We start from the raw sequence: 20,843 nt of genomic DNA on the forward strand, positions 1-20,843 counted from the left end.
TGTCGCATTTTCAATAGGAAACATAATTAGACCCTCTAGTACGTACACATCCGTCTTTTTGGTTATGATACAATTGCCATCGGCAGGGTCGGGTATAATGTAGTACACACGTAGAAGTACAGACAAGAACTCCAAGAGAAGAGATGATAGCGCCAGAACCCGGAAATCCCCATGCAAACGTAACTCCAGCAGAGCGAACCCGTCCTCTCCTCACCGTCGTCGTTCCCGTCTCCCCCGAATATCGAAACACCCCTGCATCGCAAACCCAGGCTCCCCGGCCGGATCCAACGACCCCCTCGCCTTGCCAATCAGCCAATCCGTCAGCGTGACAAACTTGGCCGTGCGGTCCCATCCGCCCGCATCCTCCGCATGCTCGATCGTATGCGACGCCACCCGGCCCTCCTCGTCGAACGAGAAGATAAACAGCCCCGTGAACTGCTCCTCCTTCGAGAGCTTGAAGATCGGCGTGTCGCCGCCCAGCAGCACGCTCAGTCCCTTGTTGGCCCCGTTGGTCGATTCGGCCTGCGACGGCGGCGGCGGCGACGATGCGTCGCCCTCGCGGCGCGGCTCGGTCCGCCACCGCACCACCAGCCGCTCATCGCCGCTGTCCTCGCCCGTGCCGTCCGGGTCGAGCACCGTTCCCGCGCGCACGATCCGCTCGCTGAGGATCTGCAGCTTGACGTTGCCCACCAGCGGGAGACTGCTCCAGGCCACCGGGACGGTCCAGAGCGCCGCGCGGTACAACGTGCGGCCTTTGACGGTTGGTAGGTGCGGGTGTGTCGACGGGAAGAGGTGGAGGGTGACGCTGGGGGCGAGGATGTCTGGTGGGAGGGGGTTAATGAGGAGGGTGGGAAGGAGCGGGGAGAGAATGCGGAGGGCTGAGGGAGTCAGTCGTTAGTGGAGGGGTTGGTTGTGCGTGAGGGAAGGGGGTTGTAAAGACTTACTCTTCCCGAGTTTGAGGATGCGCTCGTCCGGCGGCTTGTGTTTGTTGTCGGGGTCGTTGGCTGGACCGTCGGTTACGGACAGATGAGGGGTTGTGGGTGAGAAGAGCGTGGGCGAGAGGCCGGAGGCCGGCCAGGGCTCTGTGAGAGGCACATGCCGCGGCTGTGCGAGCGGTCTAATGGGTGAGGAGACGAAGTATTGTCGTTGTATGGGACGTGAGAGGGACGTCTGCGCGAAGCCAGGGTGGTGAGGGAGCACCATCTGGAGCGTGCGCGGTGTACGGCGAAGTTTCGGCATCGCGAGTGTTGCGGACATGAGGCTGACACAAGGCTTGAGGCACGGCCAGCAAATTCCGGGATCATAACATGGGGGGTGTTGGATGCGGCTGCAGCGGAGGAAGAGAAGAGTTGAGGTCGGCGAAGTTGAAGTCGGAGTCGATGGAAGTTGGCTATGACGTTGGCCCGCCAATCACAACTCACCTACGTACTTTACAACCCGACTACAATACCTCATTGGGTGTAACTACTACGTAGCACCAGCTAATGAGTCTCATGAGACACAACATATAATTACTCGTAATCATACTACATCGAATATTCAAACATCATGCCAGCTCATCGTCCTCCTCCCCGTTATACCGCTTCTCCGCCACATCTCGGATCTTGTCCTCCAACACGCCCCTACCATAGCGTTCGGCCACCTTCACGGCCGCCTCCACCATCTTGCCGTTGCGGTCCTTCATCATATGTACCAGTTCCAGTGCCTTCATGCCCCGGTCTTCCCCTTCGCGACACTCCACAGCCAGCATCTGGAGGAGCAGCTTGTCCAATTCCACCTCCTTCCGAGCCAGCTCTGCCCGCTGACTTGCCGTCGCATTGGTGGAGGCGAGTAGATCCTGGAACAGGGAGAGGAGAAGATTGCCACGGACAAACGCTTCCTCGAACCGAGCGCCGTCATTGCGGGTAGCCGCGCCGTCTTCTTCCTCACTGGGGTCTTTCCCGGGCGTGTCGGAGATCGGAATGCGGAAGTCGAATTCACTCAGCAATGGACGCGGGAAGTAGGGGTATTTGTCTCCTCCCTTGAGAATGATGCAGTGGAACTTGTTCTGGGCCACGGCAACAGGCCAATACGTCTCTTCTTTGCGTCCACTGGCCAACCGCTCCAGCTGTTTCGTGTCGAGGAGGGGCACCCAGCGAGCCTGTCCTGGTGTGCGCCAGTGCTGCAGAACAAGAAGTACACCTTCCGTGTCGTAGATGCATGGGTCCTAGCCCCGGTCAGTCTCAGACAGTCCCATGGCTCATACGATTGACTTACTCCAGTGTCGGAAAAGAAAACACTATGCAGCTCCGCACCCTCGGGCAACGCAACCACATCTTCGTTCTGGCAGACTTCGTCCCGCTTGACGTTCTCGACCGTGTATCGTAACGTAGCAGTGCGGCCATCACATCCCACCGGACCATTGCCAATGGTCATGATGTAGTCGCGCCAGGCAGCGCAGGTCACTGCCGGACTCTTCTGTCGGTAGACCTTGAACGGCGTTCCAAATAGCGTGTAGACACGGACGTAGTCTTTGGTCGTCACCGCGACAATGTAGGATTCACTGAGCGCCAGCGCTACCGGTCGTCAGCAGGGGCCAACAATGCATTCTGTCCGCTCTTACCTCTGATGTGCTCCCCTTGCGGGAGTTGTGTCCGCCAATCCGCACGCGTAGTCCACGTCTCATGGGGGCGGTAAAAGATCGTAGCTGGACTACCATCGTCGGGGTTATTGGAAAAGAGGGCACCATTTTCATCTAGAGAGGTTAATGCGCTTTCATATACAAGGTCAGACAACTTACTGAGACATGCCCGGTCATACATGTATGGGTCGGTGAAATGAAAATCACGATGGAGCTCCCGGTCGTAAAACTCGACCGTCACGGTGTTATGGGTCTCCTGGTCGACAGTCCACACAGCGCCAGTCAAGTTCAGGCCTATAAAAGTCAGCATCGATACATTGCAGCCATTGCACCTCCAGGTAAGCCATACAGAGATATCGTCTGTTTCCCCTCCAAGGGGTGCTGCCGGTCTGGAGAGGGGGGTGAATCTTGGGCTTGGAAAACGAGGTCAACATTCGCTTATCCGCATGCCCATTGATCTCATCCAAGTGTCCGTTAGTGCGTTTTCCGTACGCGTTGATTCCCTCGGCGTATCCAGCACCGTCATCGTCCTCAACAAAATCTTCCATGTCATGGTCAGACGCAAGCAGATCGTCTAGTGAATCAGGAGTGCCCGCTCGCTTTTGTTCGACAGACTCCTTTGGCCGGTTGGTCAACGGCCGTCTCACATTATCAGAGATCTCGGTCAGGGGCCCAGGGAAGATAGGAGCTGCCTGGAGTGGCTTCTGGAGCAACGGCTGGTGCTCACTCGGTACGAAGCCTTCATAGATGAATAACTCTCCGTCTGAGGTCGTGAACGACAAAGAGTTGTGAGAAGGATGCCATGCAAGGTTGATCACATTTGCAAAGTCATATTGTCTGAGGACCTTCTGTGTCTTGGTCTCCCATAGCAGTATCTGGCCGTCCGATCCAGCCGTCGTAAGGAGTGCACCGTTGGGCGACCAGCTCATCGCCGTGATATCGCCATTGTGTCCACCCGAGAAACCCTTCTCTTTCTTCCACTCACCCACAGAGTAAATCGATATGTCACGCGTGGCCTCCGCAGACGCAAACGCTGTGCCGTCCGGGTGCCACACGATCCGGGACGTCGCTTCATCTTCCGCCTCCAGCCGACGAATAACGCCATCGAGTTTCTGGACCAACTTGGGCTCATCGGAGTCCAGCGAATATAAGTAGACGATACCATCCGTGCAAGACACTGCAATAAACCGTCCGTTTGGGTCAAAGGTGATATGCTTAGAGCCCTTCGTCTGCTCCCGAAGATACTTGACCTTTGTCATATCTTCGATGTTTACGATTTTCACCGTGAGTTCACTATTCCACCGTCAGTGTGCATTCAGAGATGGAGTCTGCCAATGTATCTCACTCGCTCGCCACTGCAACCCACTCTCCGTCTCTCGACATGGCAATGTCCCGCACGGGCAAGGCGCATCGAACGAGAAGCTTCTCCATCCTGCCGGATCCAAGCTCGTACTGCCACACGGTTCCATCTTCCGCACCCATGACAAACGACTCATTCTGGGGGCAACATTAGCTTCGAACATATCAATGTTCCACTCAAGATCACGTCATACCGTCGCGCCGATTCCCAGGTGTCCATCGTTTCCCTCGTCGATCGTCTTCGGCTCGCCGTCCTGTCCGACGGTGTAGATACGAATCGCAGAATTGGACCCGCCAGTGACAATGTAACGACCATTAGGCGTATAAGTCAGGACTGTCGACCCCGGGGTATCTGCAAAGTTGTCGTCAGTTCGCGTGGGAGTGAACGCATGGGCGTCCGTCTACTCACGGGCTGGTCTGCCCCTCGGGCGCATGCCTTCCGAGGCCATGACAGAGAGCCGATGATAGACCGTTCCAGGAGTGAGGATAACGTGTGCAATGTCTTCAGTCCGGTCAGGATGGGACGTTTCCCCGACAGCAGTGGCGGTGATGTTAGTTGACAGGCGGAGACGCGTGATCAAGCCCGAGACGCGTCGCGACCCCCGTATTATCCCGATCGGGTTATATGAAGGGCTTAGGGCTCGGGGCCAGGGCTACCGCAGCTTTACCCTTACAATCTGGGATTTACACTGATGAAAGCCTCCGTAGATCTGCCGGTTCATTGTCTATGATCATCTCCCAGCCATACCAAGATCCAGATCCATCCTCAACGTCCCCCGTCCTCCACGTATGAACAGAATTAGGAAATAAAGTACAGGAATAGACGCGGACCCCAAGATGCCATCGAGCCACGCGACAAAAATGAAGAAAAAGGACAAATATTAAAGAGCAGTAATTTTACTATGCACGCTCAACAATGCAAGACATGTACAACTAGGAACCGCGGACCACCCAACCAACCAGTGCATCCAGGATCCCTAGAGGAGATTCGTTGCTTTCGTGAACCATACACCGCCATAACCCATGACCTTCAAGAGACGCCAAAGAACCCAGAACGACCGTAGAGAAAAAGACCTCGCCGTCGACATGTCGCCGGCAGATCCACTGGAGTCTGTCTGCCTGCCTGTCTGGCATGGGATGGTAGGTTTACTGGGCCGGCGCCGCGGCAGAAGCTCCCTGCGGAGCACCACCAGCGCCAGCACCACCACGGCCACGACCACCACCGCGACCACGTCCGTGGCCCCTGAACTCACCACGTCCGCGGCCACGACCACGGCCCCGGCCCCGGCCGCGGAAGCTGTTCTGCCTCTGGTGACGCACGGATTCGAAGTCGCCGTCGGGCTTGGGGACTGCCGCGTTTTCATTCGCCGTCTGAGTCACACCGGTAGTATCAGTGACGGCCGCGTCCGCCACGGTCGTACTAGCTGCGGGAGTAGCCTGAAGACCATTGTCGGTCTCGGCGGGGTCACGAGGCACCTCCACCCAGCCGTCGGCATTGGTAGACGAGGCACGCGAGTCGCCGCCAGCGGCCTGCTCCCAGTTCGCCTCTGCAACAGCGTTGGCGTTGTTCGCAACAATGGTTTGAGCCGGAGGCGCATGCTCAGTCTGAACCGGGGTACCATCGTTCGTGTCCGTAGGGGTGCCGTTGGTCTCGTTCTGGATTTCGGTAGACGCAGCATTGGCCACGGTTGGGTCGCTGGCGGGTTCAGCGCTGGTAGCGGGTTCTTCTGCAGGGGCATGCTGCTTGGAAGCCTCCTTCACATTGCCATCTAAAACAATTAGCGACCACATCCGACTCGTTGCACGATTCATCGCTTTGACTTACAGGTGATGTCTAGGGTTTCGCCTTCGACACTCACAATCTTCTCGTCCGCACCATCGATCAACTTCACCATGGAGTTCACCGCCTCATAAGTGCCCCCATACACCTGGAAAAGGACACCCTCGAAAGCGCGGGTCTCGCGAGCAGTCTCGTCACCAGAGCGTCTCATGGTGGCGGCCGCGTAGAGGAACTTGGTCAGAGTAAGCAACTGCTTTCTGACATCATTCTGACTCGCGGCAGCAGCCTCGGCGGCGGCAGCCTTCTTCACGGCGGTGAGCTCCTCCTGGTGCGCCTTCTCTAGTTCAGCCTTCTGGAAAGCCAGACGTTGTTCATACTGCGCTGCGAACTGCTTGAAGTGTGAGATTTGGTCTTCGAGTTGGGCGATGCTGGCTTGGAGGGAAGGTTTCTTCAGGGCCTGGGCCTTCTGATCGGCGTTGATCTTCTTTTCGGCGACGAGCTCGTCGAGGGATTTGCCCTTGTTGTCGGCGATGATGGTGTCGACTTTGGCGGTCGCATTCAACTTCTTGACGGCGTTTCGCAGGCTCCTATCCAAGGTGATTTGTTAGCTTCGCGCAAACTCAAGTGATACGTTATCGAGTCATACCGCTGGAGATCTTTGAAGTATGGGCTGTCGATGCTGTCCACGCCGTTAGTCACGGCGGCAATGTCTGAGCCAGTGCCGTTGGTCTGCTTCAGCTTCTCCGAAGAGACGTCGGACTGGGTCTGGGTGTGCTTGACCGGAGCCATCGCGCTGGTGTGTGGGTGCCAGAGATCTGTGTGTGCGAGTGCAGTAGCGGAGAAAATAAAGAATATATGAGGAGAAACAGGAGGAGAATACGTCAGATGGTATTGTCGTGCGTAGACACGGGGGAGTTGGGAGAGGTGTGGATGGGAGTCGGGAGAAGAGAAGAGGGAAAAGCTGAAGGTTGGAGGTGGTCGAGGGCAAAAAGATGCGGGTGGAACTCTTCCGAACCTCTTGTCGCGTGCAGCCCTCTCGTCCACTCGACGCGCAGCCCCGGCGCATGGTCCTTGCGGGGACCCTACGGCTGATAGAGTCTACGAGTCCAATCTATCTGGTCGGGTATCATTATACAGGTCGAATCGATCTTCGTGGCTCTTTAGGCCCCATCCGTCCATCGCAGACAAGTAATGCAGGTTCCCGTCTCCCCAGTTCATCAGTTCCCCCGTTAACGCCCCTAATGTCAGGTATCAATCGTTACGTATAACCCATTGCAATCAACCGAAAGAAACTCCGCATATGCTCCATCATGAAGAATCCGGGAAATTCGAGCGAAGCATCCGTCCGATCACCCTTTGAACTTTCGCAGCGTCCGCTACAGCAACCGACTCGGTTAGAAGGGAAGACTCCGGGGAAAGAGAGCGCAACCGAACATACCTCTGTGACCTTGCGAACTGCATTTGGCGAGATGTTCTTTTCGCCGGCTTTTCGCGATCGAATCGACGCTTCTCGCATCAATCTATCGGGGGTCAATACCTGAATCTATCATGACGACTGCGCCAGTGGGAATCGACGTCCTTGATGTTGCGCAAATGGGGGAACAGCAACCTACTCTTGCATAAACAACATATAATCTAGGAATATCTGCGGATCGATCGAGCGTTGTCAGTTTAGCGGTTCAACAGCGGACTGAGACCGAACGGCGGTCGGAGGAGATCTACCAGGATATCGGCGTTTTTGCTGACATTGCGGTTTGAATGCGCCTTCACAATGCGCTTGACCGTGCCGCGCGGGTATAGCTTCTGCGTCGCCGCCATGGTTGTGAGATAGACGTGGTAGTGACGAGGGAATTGACTGACTGAACTGATCGTCATAACAATCAACAGACGGAACAACCGCTGCTTACCTAAGGTAAGTGTATCCCGATCGTCGTTGGTATTTCCATTACCATACCCGATACCAAACCCCGGTTCGGTGACGCAATCTACAGCGTATCGCTCATTCCGACCTCGAGTCCTTATCAGGTTCTGTATTAGGTCTATAAATCTAGGTATATACATGTTCTCATCGCAGAAGGCGAAATATCCTCTCAATGACCCCTTTCTGGCGAAGCAGCCTCCAGAGATAGATTGTTCCAGCCGCCCCGAGGACCATTCTCCAAGCCACGAAGATGTAAATCGCCGTCCGTAGCTTAGCATAATATCCCCGCAGCATGATTCCCACGGCATACCGCGTGCCTTCCGGACTCCTATCCGATGGCCCGTAGTATCTACCGACTCCAAGCCCTCCGATACCCACTTCATTGCAGTCGTCTTTGATCGCCGTGGCCTCCGTTACAGGAAGCGCGGCAGTCTGGCTATCGACAGCGGTGTTGCTCGGTCTGGCACCAGACTTTACCTGGAGCTTGTTATGTTGTCGGAGACGGTAAGTAAGGAGACTGGCAATAAGACGCAGGTCAGGCGTGGTAAACGTAGGGTACTTCCACAGGTCCACTGCGGTATGCGGCGGCAGCATGTCCAAGAAATCCGCCAATATCCCGAGGGTCAGGCCCCACAGGAGAAGAGGTCGATTGCGATTGTTCGAGTCGGCTTGGTTACTCAAACACCAAGCTTTCCAACGGTTGAATAGCGAAGGTGTGGGCGCGTGCTCGGGGATCAGTCCAGGGGTCGAATTGCTCTGCAAGCTTTCCGTCGGCGATAACTCAATCGCGGAGAACTGCATGAAACCCATCACCGAGCGGAGAGCCAGGCGAATTAAAAACCCACCCATATTGCGGAATCGCTGCGACATGTCGACATGTTCTACCGTACGCATCGAGGGGGAAAGAAGGGCGCGAAGAGGCACCCAATGCGTCGAGGCGACCTCTGTTGGTTGTAGATTCAACGTCGGGGAATCACTGCGAGTGGAAAGAAAGAGGAAAGGGCAAAGGACCATCAATCTTATGGGTGGTCAGCGAACGCGACATAGTGGATATGAGCAGGTTAGGTGAACGTACGGGATAGAGCCCCAGCTGGTCGTGACCACGCGCTCTGGCAGATTTCCCACATATAGATAGTCAGTCGTTGTCAGATCCAAGCCCACCTCCTCCGATGTCTCTCGAATGGCAGCATCTCTGTCATCGGCATCTTCTGGGTCCCGTTTGCCTCCCGGAAGGGCAACATGGCCTGTCCAGGGATCTCCCACCCGGGAAGCACGTTTTATGAACAACACCTCAGGGTCACCATGTTCTACCCACGGCTGAGAGAAAAACGCGTCCAATCGTTCCTCGGTAGTAGCGTCGTCGGGCAGGGTCAAGACAGTATTTTCGGGATCGGGCCGATGGCCAAAGGTCGGGCGGACTCGTAGCACTAGGGCGACGGAGGCGCGCTTCCGGCAATTCGGCGGATTAGGCACATGAGGGTAGGGTCGCTGGAGGAGGTCAAGGAGCACACTGTGCAGCGATTGGGGAAGTGAAGCCGAGGCCGACTTGGGAGATGCCATGGTCACGAGAGCAGGAGGTCACTAAGATTCCGGCAAAAGGGAGAACATGTGCATATCCTGGAGATTCAAGAATATAAGCAAGAGGTAAGCCAAAACGGAGCACGACGAGCGCAATCTCGAGGATCAATCTGGGGTAGTAGAAGGAGGAGGAAATGCCGAGGAGAATTGATGCCGCCAGCATTTCATCCGGGGTAAAGCGCTATGTAATATACGACGTATAGTCGCGGTAATACTACAGGAAGGTATCAGCCCCACGGAGAGTCTCCGATTGGCAGATAACACCCCGGAGCTCCCCTTCCGAATTGGGTCAACTGCGGCGCACGTGCAGCGGCTGCGATCTGCCAGTGACTGAAGAAGCTCTTAGTTCCCATCACTTGTTTCGAAGCTATCTTAATCGACTTTAGCTTCTCTCGCCACCGTCCACTACTTCCTCCCCCACTGTCCTTCTCGGTGGGATACCGTCGACGATCAAATTTTCTCTCTCTCTTTCCTGTCTCTCCCGCTCGAGTCCGCGACTGGAGTGGTACATGTCCCTTCACCACCTCGGCCTCTACGATATTCCTGCGATCTCTCCACTTCTCCTAACCGAAGCCTCTTCTGCTTCGTCACCATGCGGTTTGGCCGGACGCTGAGAAACTCGGTCTACCCCCCGTGGCGCGGAAACTACATCGACTATCACAAGCTCAAGGTCCTTCTCCGAGAGGATGATGTCACCGGAGATGGCAGCGACTCGGAAGGCAGTTCCCAGTGGACAGAGCAGGATGAGGAAGCCTTTGTTCAAGAACTGATCAACGTTCAACTGGACAAGGTCAATGCCTTCCAGGTGCAGACATCCCAACAGCTAAGAGAACGCACGACGGCGTGTGAAACGAAATTGCGTCCGTTAGCCCCAAATGCGGCGGAACAAGAAAGCCCGGCCCCAGTTACCGATGAGCAAGAAAGACGGCGAATTGCCTCCGACGTGATTCACGAACTCGACAGCATCACTAGAGAAGTCAGTGAGTTGGAAAAATACAGTCGCATTAACTTCACCGGTTTCCTCAAAGCCGCAAAGAAGCATGATCGCAAGCGCGGGGCTCGCTACCGTGTGAAACCTCTGCTTCAAGTTCGCTTATCTCAACTGCCATTCAACACGGAGGACTACTCGCCGCTCGTTCGTCGATTGTCTGTGATGTACTCTTTCGTCCGAGAAGTCTTAAGTCAGGGTGTGGTGGAGCCTAGGGATCCCGAGGCTCCTCGCTTTGGGCGCGATAACTATTCCTCGTTCAAATTCTGGATCCACGCCGACAATCTTCTGGAGGTTAAAACGTATATCCTTCGACGATTGCCTGTGCTTATATATAACCCAGGGTCATCGAAAGACCCCACCACTCTTCCTGACGACCCCGCAATCACATCATTGTACTTTGACAATCCCCAGTTCGATCTCTATAACCAGAAGGTTGCGCGGTCCCCTGAGGCCGGCTCCTTGAGGCTACGCTGGACAGGCAACTTGCAAGACAAACCTCCCATTTTCCTGGAAAAGAAAATTGTCACGGATGATGACCGCAGCCGGGAGGTCAGGGTTCAACTAAAACAAAAGCATGTGAAGGAGTTCTTGGATGGTGAGTATCGGTTTGACAAGAAGGTCCACCGAATGGAAGACATGGGTAATGGGGAGGTGGAACAGGCAGAAACGCTGAAAAGAGATGTGGACGAACTGCAGTCCTTCATCAAAGAGAACAACCTCCAACCCATGCTCCGCGCCAACTACACCCGCACTGCCTTCCAAATCCCCGGTGATGATCGGATTCGGATTTCACTCGATACGAACTTGGCCTTAATCCGAGAAGACTGCCTGGATTACGAACGCCCTTGCCGCGATCCAAACGAATGGCATCGGAGGGACATCGACGATGTTGACATGGGATACCCGTTTAGCGCTATCAGGACGGGTGAAATCGTTCGCTTTCCTTATGGCTTACTGGAAATCAAATTGAGGGGGGAGACAGCGCACAGGGCAGAATGGGTGAACGATCTCATGGTCTCACATCTGGTCAAGGACGCACCTCGCTTCTCAAAATTCGTCCATGGCGTTGCTCAGCTGTTCGAAGACCACGTCAACAGCTTCCCATTCTGGCTGGGCGAGATGGAGAACGACATCCGACGAGATCCCGAAACAGCTTTCCATGAAGAACAAGAACGATTAGCCAGGCGTGCGGAAGATGACATGGCAGTTGGAAGTTTCCTAGGAACCAGGTCAAGTCCCACAGTGAAGCCTCTTGTTGGATCCCCTGTGACCCGGTTCACGGACGTTGAGTCCCCTGTGCGACAGCCACAGCGACGGCCCTCGCAAACAATATCCCCGACAGCTGGGCGACCTATCCCCGGGCGTGAACCTCGCGTGGATTCGGAACCGCCAGCGGAAGCGCCTGTCACCACGGCCCGACTTGCGACTCTCTTCCCCTCGTTCCTGTCATCCCGCGGCGATCGCAACCCCAAGGTGTTGGTCCCCTTGCCGCCAGGTGTGAAAGAACCCGGTACTTGGATCAAGGATTCGGGGCCGATTCGCGTAGAAAGTAAGGTGTGGCTCGCGAACCAGCGGACATTTATCAAATGGCTCCACATCAGCATCCTCCTTTCCTCTCTTTCGTTGGGTTTATACAACGCTGCCGGCAAGCACAACGATATTGCGCGCGCTCTTTCTATTGTCTATACATTTTTCGCTCTCTTCTCGGCTGCGTGGGGATGGTACATGTATGAGAAACGCTCTCGGCTTATAAGGCAACGCAGCGGACGAGACCTCGACAACACATTCGGGCCGGTTGTCGTTTGTATCGGATTGGCTATTGCTCTTGTATTGAACTTTGTGTTCAAGGTATGTCTTGGAGGCCGTGCCTATCTGACTCTTACTGACTCATGGTAGTACAACTCTACGCTTAAGAAGATTCGTGGGGATCATCCTCCACTATCTGACGAATCCTTGCTACTTGTTAACCAGGGCGGCCAGACGTTGTAGAATATGCATGGAGGTTGTCCGTTTTGGTGTTGTTCTGTTGATAAGCATGAATGATATGTCTGTATACAATGTAAAACAGGCCCGATATTGGTTCGAATGCTCAGAATGAAGAAGTATGCAGCAGTTAACTACCTACTCCGGAGTACGTAGATTTTGGTTAGTTAAGATGACTGGGATGACGTCAGCTGGATGAGATAATCCGACTCCGATCAGCTCCGTAAAGAACAACAACAACAATTCAGAGTATCGTCACGTCTCAACCCCCGCCGAGTCTTCTACCTGGTCTGGATCCGTTCGTTTCTTATATATTTCTATTCATGCATTTGTCCTACTTGTTTTATTCTAGTTGGTTTTCTGCTTCGTCTCCATTATGGCTCTCCCCGCAGACCAGCGGAAAAAGATACTCAAAGTGTTGATGATCTCTTTACTCTTGGATCTGGTATGAGACCCTCGTCTGATTTATATTCACACCTGCTGACCGCTCAGATATCTTTTACATTTATACTGCCGCTCTTTCCCTCTCTACTTGCCTTCTACCGTAACAAAGACCCTTCGCCGTCTTCCTTGCTCAACCGTGTCTTCCACTATCTCAACGCCTACAAGAACTCCTTCGCAAAGCCCATTGACTCGCGCTATGATATTGTTCTGCTGGGAGGTGCTCTGGGATCTCTCTTCTCCCTTCTTCAGGCCCTAGCGGCTCCCATAATTGGGCGTCTCTCTGACAAACATGGTCGCCGGAGAGCCCTTCTCTTCTCCATGATGGGTAATACACTTAGCGTCGCGCTCTGGGTTGCCGCCACGGACTTCCGCACGTTCCTCGCTAGTCGAGTAGTGGGTGGCCTTAGTGAGGGTAATGTCCAACTGGCGAATGCTATCGCAACCGATATCAGCGATCCCAGCCAGCGCGGCTCGACAATGGCGCTCGTCGGTGCCTGCTTCAGCATTGCTTTTACCTTCGGACCGGCACTGGGGGCTGCCCTCTCCAATATCACCACAGTCGCTGCAAACCCTTTTGCCACTTCTGCCGGCGTCTCACTTGTCCTCATCGTCCTGGAGACTCTGTATCTCTACGCCTACCTTCCAGAAACCCACCCTCGTCTTACCAAGCTCAGCCACGCTCCTGCTTCTTCCAACAAGACCGACACATCCAAGGGCAAGGAGAAGACCCCCACGCCGCGCAAGCATACCAATAACCCAGCTATCCTCAACCTCGTCCATTTCCTCTTCCTCCTCCCGTTCTCGGGAATGGAGTTTTCACTCCCTTTCCTAACTGCCACATTCTACGCGGGCAGCACCGCCAGCCCTTCCGCCTTGAACGGGCGGCTCCTGTCCATGATGGGCCTAATTGCGTCCCTCCTTCAGGGCACGGTAGTACGCCGTCTACCCCCACTCGTCACTGTCCGTGCTGGTGTGCTCGCCTGCGCCGTGTCTTTCTTTCTCCTTGCCCGCGTCTCCTCTCTGGCTGGGTTGTACGGCGCTGGTGCGCTGCTGGCTATCACCAGCGCGACCGTCGTTACTGGCTTGAATAGTCTTGGTAGCCTCGAAGCGCAGGAGGGCGAGCGAGGTGCTGTCCTCGGTCGTCTTCGGAGTTGGGGTCAGGCTGGTCGTGCCGCCGGCCCGGTGCTCTTCTGCTCACTGTTTTGGTGGGTCGGTCGTGACATCGCCTATACTACTGGCGGGTGTGCCATGTTGACGGTGACTGTGCTGGCCTTTACCACGCTGAAGTCTCCGTCCACGACAGCTGCTTCAAAGCCGAAGGCCTGATCTATCGGTGACCACCTATAACGAAATGTGCTTAGTACTATCTGTAACGCTACGTGTGGTACCGCTGGTCGGGAGTACACGTACACATGAATATACTGTTGGAATGAAGTGCTTCTGTCGTGTCTTTTTAGAAACCGTACCATACATAACCTTTACTTCCAAATACTAGCGTCTTATTGGTCTAACATGATGGGTCACATGATGTGATGACATAAGACGTCCACGGCGATGTGTTTTGCTTCAGCTGGTGAAGCATGCAGTATGCAAGATACCGGTTTGTCTGGCGAATCTTCTCTCAAGCGCTGGCTATTCTCATTCTCCTTGGATCTCATGATGCTGCATTCTTGAATTGTTCAAACTCAGACAATCGTCGTGCATCCCCATCCGCAATAGGGCGCAATGGGTGGATACGAAATCTCCAAAGATGTTCTAATACAGAGCGCCCAAACTAATCTGAGGGAACTGGGATGGTTGGTACTTTGTTTGGTAATAGCTATCTGTATCTCTACGCGTATCATCACGGGGCTTCAGAGCCGAACTGGTGCTCGCACGATGACTACAAATGCCCGACCTGTCCGCACCGTCGCCTACTGGGTTCCATGGCTGGGACATGGCATTTCGTTTGTCTGGGATCATGTGGCTCTGATTGAAAAGGCGCGGTGAGTAAGCCTCAATGTGAATGGGGGTGATACCAGCATCTAACCAAGACCACAGTGATTCTCTGAAAGAGCCCGCCTTGGGCATCTATATGGGCGGCACAAAGCACAATGTCGTCGTATCGCCATCCCTGGTCAAAACAGTCATGCTATCTCGCAGCACATCCTCTGCTGCGCTGATAAATTATGCGCTGAAGACTGTCGGAGGCGACCGGGGTACAATTCGCAACTTCAATGCAGCCGATCACCATGTCTTTCATCATAACCTCCCCAATCTCTTCATGAGGGAGCCTTTCACCACTGAAGCCTCTACAAAGCTCGTCCAATTACTCCAGCGAGAAGTTGCCAATTTTGTGACATTTTGCTGGAGTCCTGTTGACCAGACGCCATGGGAACGGTCAAGCGCCGTTGTGCTGGCCGATCGAGGTGACAAACCCACTTGCGAGGCCAGCCTATTTGCTCTTATTAGGGGCTTCGTCGGGCATATTACCACTACCACGCTTATGGGCAGAGCTATACTGGAGGCTTTTCCCTCCTTGCTGGATGACGTCTGGGCGCTTGATAACCGTTTCCCGCTCCTGGCCATGGGCTTACCCCGCTGGCTTCCGATCCCTGGACTGTCTGCAGCTTGTGCTGGCCGGGATAGAATTCTCGAGGCCCTCGCAGCATATCAGAAAGCATTCGTCGACATGGAAGATGGCATTGAAGGTGATGTCAAACTTCGCGATTTCGATGATGTGTCTGAGCCAATGAAGCAACGCATTCGGATGTCCAAGAACATGGGGCTATCTGCGAAAGACAGTGCCCCGGGACACTTGTCTCTGTTCTGGGCTATGAACGGAAACTCGCCCAACGTTGCCTTTTGGCATCTCCTCCGTCTGTATACCAACCCCAACCTCCTGGATGAGGTTCGACAAGAGATATCGCCGTATGTGAAGGCTTGGAGACCGACGCGAGAGGAAACCGGGTTCCCCATTCCCGAAGCCCCCAAAATCTCGATGGATTTCGAGGCGATGTTTAGAAACTGCCATCTCTTCAAGGCTAGCTTCTACGAAACTATGCGCATGGACTCGGCAGGTCTGTCTTTCCGCGAGCTCACCTCGGACTTGATCATCGCCGAGTCCAAGGCTGATGCCGCCGTGGCAGGTCTGTCGGAGCCTCGTTCATTCTACGTCAATAAAGGCGAGAGCATAGCCGTCCCGCATGGTGTTCTCCATAATGACCCCCGCTATTTTTCCAACCCGGACCAGTTCGATCCACTCCGGTTTATCGTCACCGACCCGGAGACCGGCTCTCAGAGAGCAGAATTACACACCATATATCCATTTGGCGGGGGTGCGTCTGGGTGTAAGGGGCGAGTGTTCGCCGAAAGAGAAATCCTGGCCTTTGTTGCGGCCATCATCTCGATGTGGAACATTGAGCCAGCAGATGGCAAGGATTTCACACTCCCCAAACACCGTCCTTCTAGCGGTGCTTACTTGCCGAGTAGTGATATCAGGGTACGTCTGTCGATGCGTGTTTAATTGGTGTGCTAGAACTTGGTGTCGGGTACTGTCGGTTATATATATCTCTCCTGTTTATCTTTCCTCCGTCGATTCGCCAGAACAACCGTGTCCAAATCAAAATGTATTGGGGCTGCTCTAGGCGAAGAAGTATTTCGGTAACTAGTTCTCAAAGTCAATAACCGCGGTAGTATCTTGCGGATAATTATCCGATGCGATGGCTCAATTGACCATCTGTCGACATCGCCTCAACTTTTCAACATTTCCACCATACCCCATAAAACAGTAGTAACAATGACCCAAGAAGAGCTGGATCCGGCAAAGAAAGACTATGATCTCTCAACCCCCATACCAACAAACACCGGCCTTCGGCAAGGCCTAACGTCATACGGGGACGCGCATTTCTCGCTATTCCTGCGAAAAGTCTTCATCAAAGCCTTGGGCTACTCGGAAGATGCACTATCTCGTCCGATTATAGGCATCATTAACACGTACTCCGGCTTTAATCCCTGCCATGGAAATGTGCCGCAGCTCATTGAAGCAGCCAAGCGCGGAGTGCAGCTCAATGGCGGCCTCGCGATCGAGTTTCCTACCATCAGCGTGCACGAGAGCTTCTCTTATCCGACTAGCATGTTCTTGCGGAACTTGATGAGCATGGATACAGAGGAGATGATTCGTGCGCAGCCACTGGACGCGTGTATCATGATTGGAGGTACGTGCTCTGCATGCGTCGACCCTAAATAACCATGATTGAATGACTGATTAATCTAGGCTGTGATAAAACCGTTCCCGCGCAGTTGATGGGGGGCATCTCCGCGAACAAACCCGTCCTGCCCCTGATAACGGGGCCCATGATGCCCGGCAGCAACCGCGGCCAGAGGATCGGAGCATGCACCGATTGTCGCAATAACTGGGCTGCGTACCGCGCAGGAGATATCGACATCGAAGAGATCTCCGCTATCAACGAGGAGCTCGCTCCGACGGTGCGTGAGATCTTTAATACCCCATCCATCCGCTGCACTGACACTGTATCAAGATTGGGACCTGCGGCGTCATGGGGACGGCCAGCACCATGGCCTGTCTGACTGCAGCGCTCGGCATGATGCCTCTGCGCGGGGCGTCCGCACCCGCCGTCTCTTCCGCAAGAATCAGAATCGCAGAGGAAACCGGCGGGAACGCGGTAGCTGCAGCATTGTCAAAGAGGACACCGCAGACCATCCTATCCAAGGACTCCTTCCTCAACGCCATCACCGTCCTACAGGCAATTGGCGGGTCGACCAACGCCGTCGTCCATCTCCTCGCTATCGCGAACCGTCACCCAAAAGTAAAGGGCGCGATCACGCTGCAAACAATCGAAGAGATCGGGCAAAAAACACCCCTCCTGATTGACCTCAAGCCCAGTGGCGACAACTACATGAACGACTTCCACAACGCAGGAGGCATGCTCGCCCTCCTGCACACTCTCCGTCCACTTCTCCAGCTCTCCGCCATGACCATTACCGGCAGGACGCTCGGCGACGTTCTCGACAGCACACCATTCCGGACATTCCCCCTCTCCCAGCAGATCATCCGTCCGCTGACCGACCCGCTTTACCCGGCCTCGTCCCTGGTCGTACTCTACGGGAACATTGCACCCGACGGCGCAGTCATGAAGGCTTCTGCGTCAAAAGACCGCAGACTGCTCTCCCACACAGGCCCGACGGTCGTCTTTGAGAACACGGCCGATCTCGCCAGGCGTCTCGACGACCCAGCCCTGCCGATAACGAAGGACTCTATCCTAGTCCTAAAGGGTATCGGCCCTATTGGAAACCCGGGCATGCCCGAGGCCGGGATGATTCCGATCCCGCGCAGGCTAGGGGCGGAAGGCGTGAAGGATATGCTGCGTCTTTCCGATGGCCGGATGTCAGGCACCGCCGGGGGTACTATTGTACTGCATATTTCGCCAGAGTCGGGGCTGGCAGAGTCACCGTTCGGAGTGGTCCAGACAGGCGATATTATTACCTGTGATGTGGAGAGTCGAAGATTACAGCTGGGAATTTCTGATGAGGAGCTGAAGGCACGCGTGGAGGCTAGGAAGCGGGCGTTTGTAGATGAAGGTGTTGTACAGCAGAGAAGCTCGAGACGGGGATATCGTGGATTGTATGAGCGGTCCGTCAACCAGGCACATGTTGGGGCGGATTTTGATTTCCTTGTTGCCGATGACTAGAAATTGAAGGGCCTGTATTATATATTATAGCTTATTTAGTATGTAGCTAAGATTTACGGATAGAGGGACATACTTGTGGCAGTGCAATGTCTACCTATAGATTGGCCTGTCGATACACCTTTATTACTAAAGTGATTTCTATCATCGACCTAAAAGAGAGAATATGGTATATATTTAGTATAGATTTTGCAACAGCGGCGATCCTAGAACTATATCGAATCCTAAAGTTGTGTTAGAGAAAAACCACTCTTTAAGCGACCTAACACGCAAACATGGTTAACGACGATCCCTCGAGTTCAGCCTTGCCCCACGTCCATCCACGCATATATCTACATACCTGTCGCAATGCGGTGGTTTTAAACTCTCAAAAATCCAAGTTTAACTATATGGATATACTTCTCCCGGCGAAATCTCCCCATAAACCAATAACTAACAGTATAGATGGCGGATCCAGTTTCGTTAGCTGGCCTGACTCTCCAGGTCATAGAGGCAGCCAGTGTGGCATACAAATACGGAAAACAAGTGAAGAATGCCCATGACGAGATTAGGGACTTGCTGGGGGAGCTGTTTGCGCTGAAGGCGATTCTAGACCAAATGAGCAGCGAGCAATCAGTTTGGGACAAGACCTATACTTGCTCTGCCCGGTTACCTTGGTCGGAATCATTAGGCGATGTGCTCGAAAGTGCAAGCACCATCTTAAAGGAGACACTTGATGAGTTGGAGAAGAGAGCGTCGCGAGGACCATCGCCCTGGAAGCAATTAGGTTGGCCGGGGAGGAGGGCCAAGCTGCAGGAGAGCCTCGGACAGCTGGAAAGGCTCAAGTCATATTTTATTCTGGCTCTGGTGAACAAAAATTCGTACTGTGGAATACGAACCTATGGTAGAGGAATCAAGCTAACTATCGTGTCAGCACTTCCGAGACACAAATACCACAATCAATGGACAAGTTAATAGACATGACCCAAAAAATCGAACTGAGCAACCGATGTAAGAGTTTATCGCGGCCGTGCCACTTTCTCTTGTCTGATAGTATAATGTGCAGTGGATCGACAGCAAAGCCTGCGTGAATGGCTATGTCCGATTGATGTCGAATCAATCCACTGCGCAGCGCGGTCCTCCCACCAGGTCGGCACAGGACACTGGTTCATCGACAATCAATTTCAAAGATGGTTAAAGACAGAAAATGGTTGCAGGTTTCTGCACCTGCAAGGAAACTGTATGTGATCACCCTAGGCATCTGATATATACTGAAACAACTGTGTAGCAGGATCTGGAAAGACCATTCTCTGGTATATTTTCCGCCACGACATGTTCCCCAATAGCGCTAACAACGATTGTATGTAGCTCAACTGCGATAGAGGCCGCACGCGCTGCAGAAGGAATTGAACCTGCCGGGGTACTGGGCTTTTATTGCTCGTTTCAGTACAATACATCCCGGAAACTCGTTTACCTTCTTGGGGCCTTTGTTTCGCAAGTCTCGAGAACCTATCCGGAAATTCTCGACAGTGTCACAGACGACTTTGAAAGAAGAAGACCTCCTACCCCAGAATCCCTGATGCAAATCCTCGTAAAACAGGCGCGTGAACAACACAAGCTATATCTTTTTGTCGATGCCGTAAACGAGAGCAGCGAGACAGAAGATATTCTAGATACATTGGCGACACTTACGCAGTCAACTGACAGAATACAAGTCATGATTACAAGCACTGTACCCATAAGAAAGTCGCGAGGTGTCGCTATATTGCGAGTGCAGATGACATCAACGTCGAACTGGGATGATATAGACGCATTCATAGCCACTCAGCTCACGGTGCGACCCAGTCTACGACGACTCCCGTCACACACGAAGGAGAAAATAAGACGACTGCTCTTGAGGAAAGCGAATGGAATGTAAGCAACGGTTCGTGGTATTAAAGGTCAGATTGGGGGCTAACAGCATCAAAGGTTCCGCTACGTTCAGTGTCAGCTGGATTTGCTTAGTGCTCAGAGAACTGGGAGAGATGTTCTGCGTTCTCTTGATACCATGCCAGATAGCTTGTATGGGGCATATGAGGCCATTCTATGTCACATCCCGGCACAGGACCAGTATCTCGCAAGGGAAACCCTGCTTTGGCTCACTTACAGCCCGGATCCCCTTACCCTGACCGCGCTAGGAGAAGCTCTTGTGCTCGAAAAGGGAGACAAATTCCTTGACAATGAAAGCCGCCTATTCGATCTCAATATCGTTTTGCAAGTGTGCCAGGGGCTAGTCGTGTATGATGAGACTACTTCGACAATCGCCTTAGCCCACTCATCGGTGCCAGCATACCTCACCTCCGAAGCCATCTGGCGTGGCCCTGCGGCCTTCTATTACCTAGAAGGAACTGAATCGGCACGTCTTATATATAAGAAATGCCTGACATACTTCATGTTCAATGAATTTAGGCGACCCTGTTTGGATGAAAGTTCTCTTGACTATCGGCTCATTGAGTTCCCTC

General features: G+C 53.8%; 9 protein-coding genes across 9 annotated transcripts; 4 read left to right on the top strand and 5 right to left on the bottom strand.

Annotated features, from left to right (window-relative positions):
• Positions 1-16: 16 nt before the first annotated feature.
• BDV59DRAFT_3470 (uncharacterized protein) lies at positions 17-1,452 on the bottom strand. The gene is made up of 2 exons (XM_073696234.1): positions 945-1,452; positions 17-821 (listed from the first exon to the last, which is right to left on the bottom strand). Exons 1-2 carry the CDS (start codon positions 1,255-1,257, stop codon positions 211-213), a joined length of 924 nt encoding a protein of 307 aa, XP_073553154.1. The 5' UTR covers positions 1,258-1,452; the 3' UTR covers positions 17-210.
• Positions 1,453-1,530: 78 nt separating this feature from the next.
• Positions 1,531-4,520, bottom strand: BDV59DRAFT_166738 (WD40 repeat domain-containing protein). Its single transcript, XM_073687766.1, has 7 exons — positions 4,389-4,520; positions 4,174-4,331; positions 3,966-4,117; positions 2,970-3,913; positions 2,603-2,914; positions 2,257-2,555; positions 1,531-2,206 (listed from the first exon to the last, which is right to left on the bottom strand). Exons 1-7 carry the CDS (start codon positions 4,426-4,428, stop codon positions 1,547-1,549), a joined length of 2,565 nt encoding a protein of 854 aa, XP_073553155.1. The 5' UTR covers positions 4,429-4,520; the 3' UTR covers positions 1,531-1,546.
• A 79-nt stretch (positions 4,521-4,599) lies between these two features.
• On the bottom strand, positions 4,600-6,733 carry BDV59DRAFT_166739 (uncharacterized protein). Its single transcript, XM_073687767.1, has 3 exons — positions 6,406-6,733; positions 5,805-6,346; positions 4,600-5,748 (listed from the first exon to the last, which is right to left on the bottom strand). Exons 1-3 carry the CDS (start codon positions 6,546-6,548, stop codon positions 5,126-5,128), a joined length of 1,308 nt encoding a protein of 435 aa, XP_073553156.1. The 5' UTR covers positions 6,549-6,733; the 3' UTR covers positions 4,600-5,125.
• A 24-nt stretch (positions 6,734-6,757) lies between these two features.
• Positions 6,758-7,598, bottom strand: BDV59DRAFT_166741 (uncharacterized protein). Its single transcript, XM_073687768.1, has 4 exons — positions 7,482-7,598; positions 7,373-7,404; positions 7,198-7,279; positions 6,758-7,135 (listed from the first exon to the last, which is right to left on the bottom strand). Exons 1-4 carry the CDS (start codon positions 7,575-7,577, stop codon positions 7,109-7,111), a joined length of 237 nt encoding a protein of 78 aa, XP_073553157.1. The 5' UTR covers positions 7,578-7,598; the 3' UTR covers positions 6,758-7,108.
• A 200-nt stretch (positions 7,599-7,798) lies between these two features.
• BDV59DRAFT_166744 (NUDIX hydrolase) lies at positions 7,799-9,389 on the bottom strand. The gene is made up of 2 exons (XM_073687769.1): positions 8,756-9,389; positions 7,799-8,698 (listed from the first exon to the last, which is right to left on the bottom strand). The coding sequence occupies exons 1-2, from the start codon at positions 9,238-9,240 to the stop codon at positions 7,825-7,827; spliced, it is 1,359 nt and encodes a 452-aa protein (XP_073553158.1). The 5' UTR covers positions 9,241-9,389; the 3' UTR covers positions 7,799-7,824.
• Positions 9,390-9,586: 197 nt separating this feature from the next.
• BDV59DRAFT_3554 (SPX domain protein) lies at positions 9,587-12,451 on the top strand. Its single transcript, XM_073696250.1, has 2 exons — positions 9,587-12,097; positions 12,146-12,451. Exons 1-2 carry the CDS (start codon positions 9,851-9,853, stop codon positions 12,236-12,238), a joined length of 2,340 nt encoding a protein of 779 aa, XP_073553159.1. The 5' UTR covers positions 9,587-9,850; the 3' UTR covers positions 12,239-12,451.
• Positions 12,452-12,491: 40 nt separating this feature from the next.
• Positions 12,492-14,279, top strand: BDV59DRAFT_166746 (putative tetracycline transporter). Its single transcript, XM_073687770.1, has 2 exons — positions 12,492-12,677; positions 12,725-14,279. Exons 1-2 carry the CDS (start codon positions 12,609-12,611, stop codon positions 14,000-14,002), a joined length of 1,347 nt encoding a protein of 448 aa, XP_073553160.1. The 5' UTR covers positions 12,492-12,608; the 3' UTR covers positions 14,003-14,279.
• On the top strand, positions 14,266-16,361 carry BDV59DRAFT_166747 (cytochrome P450). Its single transcript, XM_073687771.1, has 2 exons — positions 14,266-14,661; positions 14,717-16,361. Exons 1-2 carry the CDS (start codon positions 14,402-14,404, stop codon positions 16,179-16,181), a joined length of 1,725 nt encoding a protein of 574 aa, XP_073553161.1. The 5' UTR covers positions 14,266-14,401; the 3' UTR covers positions 16,182-16,361.
• Positions 16,362-16,375: 14 nt separating this feature from the next.
• ilv3C (putative dihydroxy-acid dehydratase) lies at positions 16,376-18,366 on the top strand (the record flags this gene model as incomplete). The annotated part of the gene is made up of 3 exons (XM_073694873.1): positions 16,376-16,872; positions 16,932-17,143; positions 17,197-18,366. Exons 1-3 carry the CDS (start codon positions 16,455-16,457, stop codon positions 18,364-18,366), a joined length of 1,800 nt encoding a protein of 599 aa, XP_073553162.1. The 5' UTR covers positions 16,376-16,454.
• Positions 18,367-20,843: the final 2,477 nt, after the last annotated feature.

The sequence above is a fragment of the Aspergillus ambiguus genome (assembly GCF_047715705.1).
Source record: "Aspergillus ambiguus strain CBS 117.58 unplaced genomic scaffold BDV59scaffold_1, whole genome shotgun sequence".
NCBI lineage: Eukaryota > Fungi > Ascomycota > Eurotiomycetes > Eurotiales > Aspergillaceae > Aspergillus > Aspergillus ambiguus.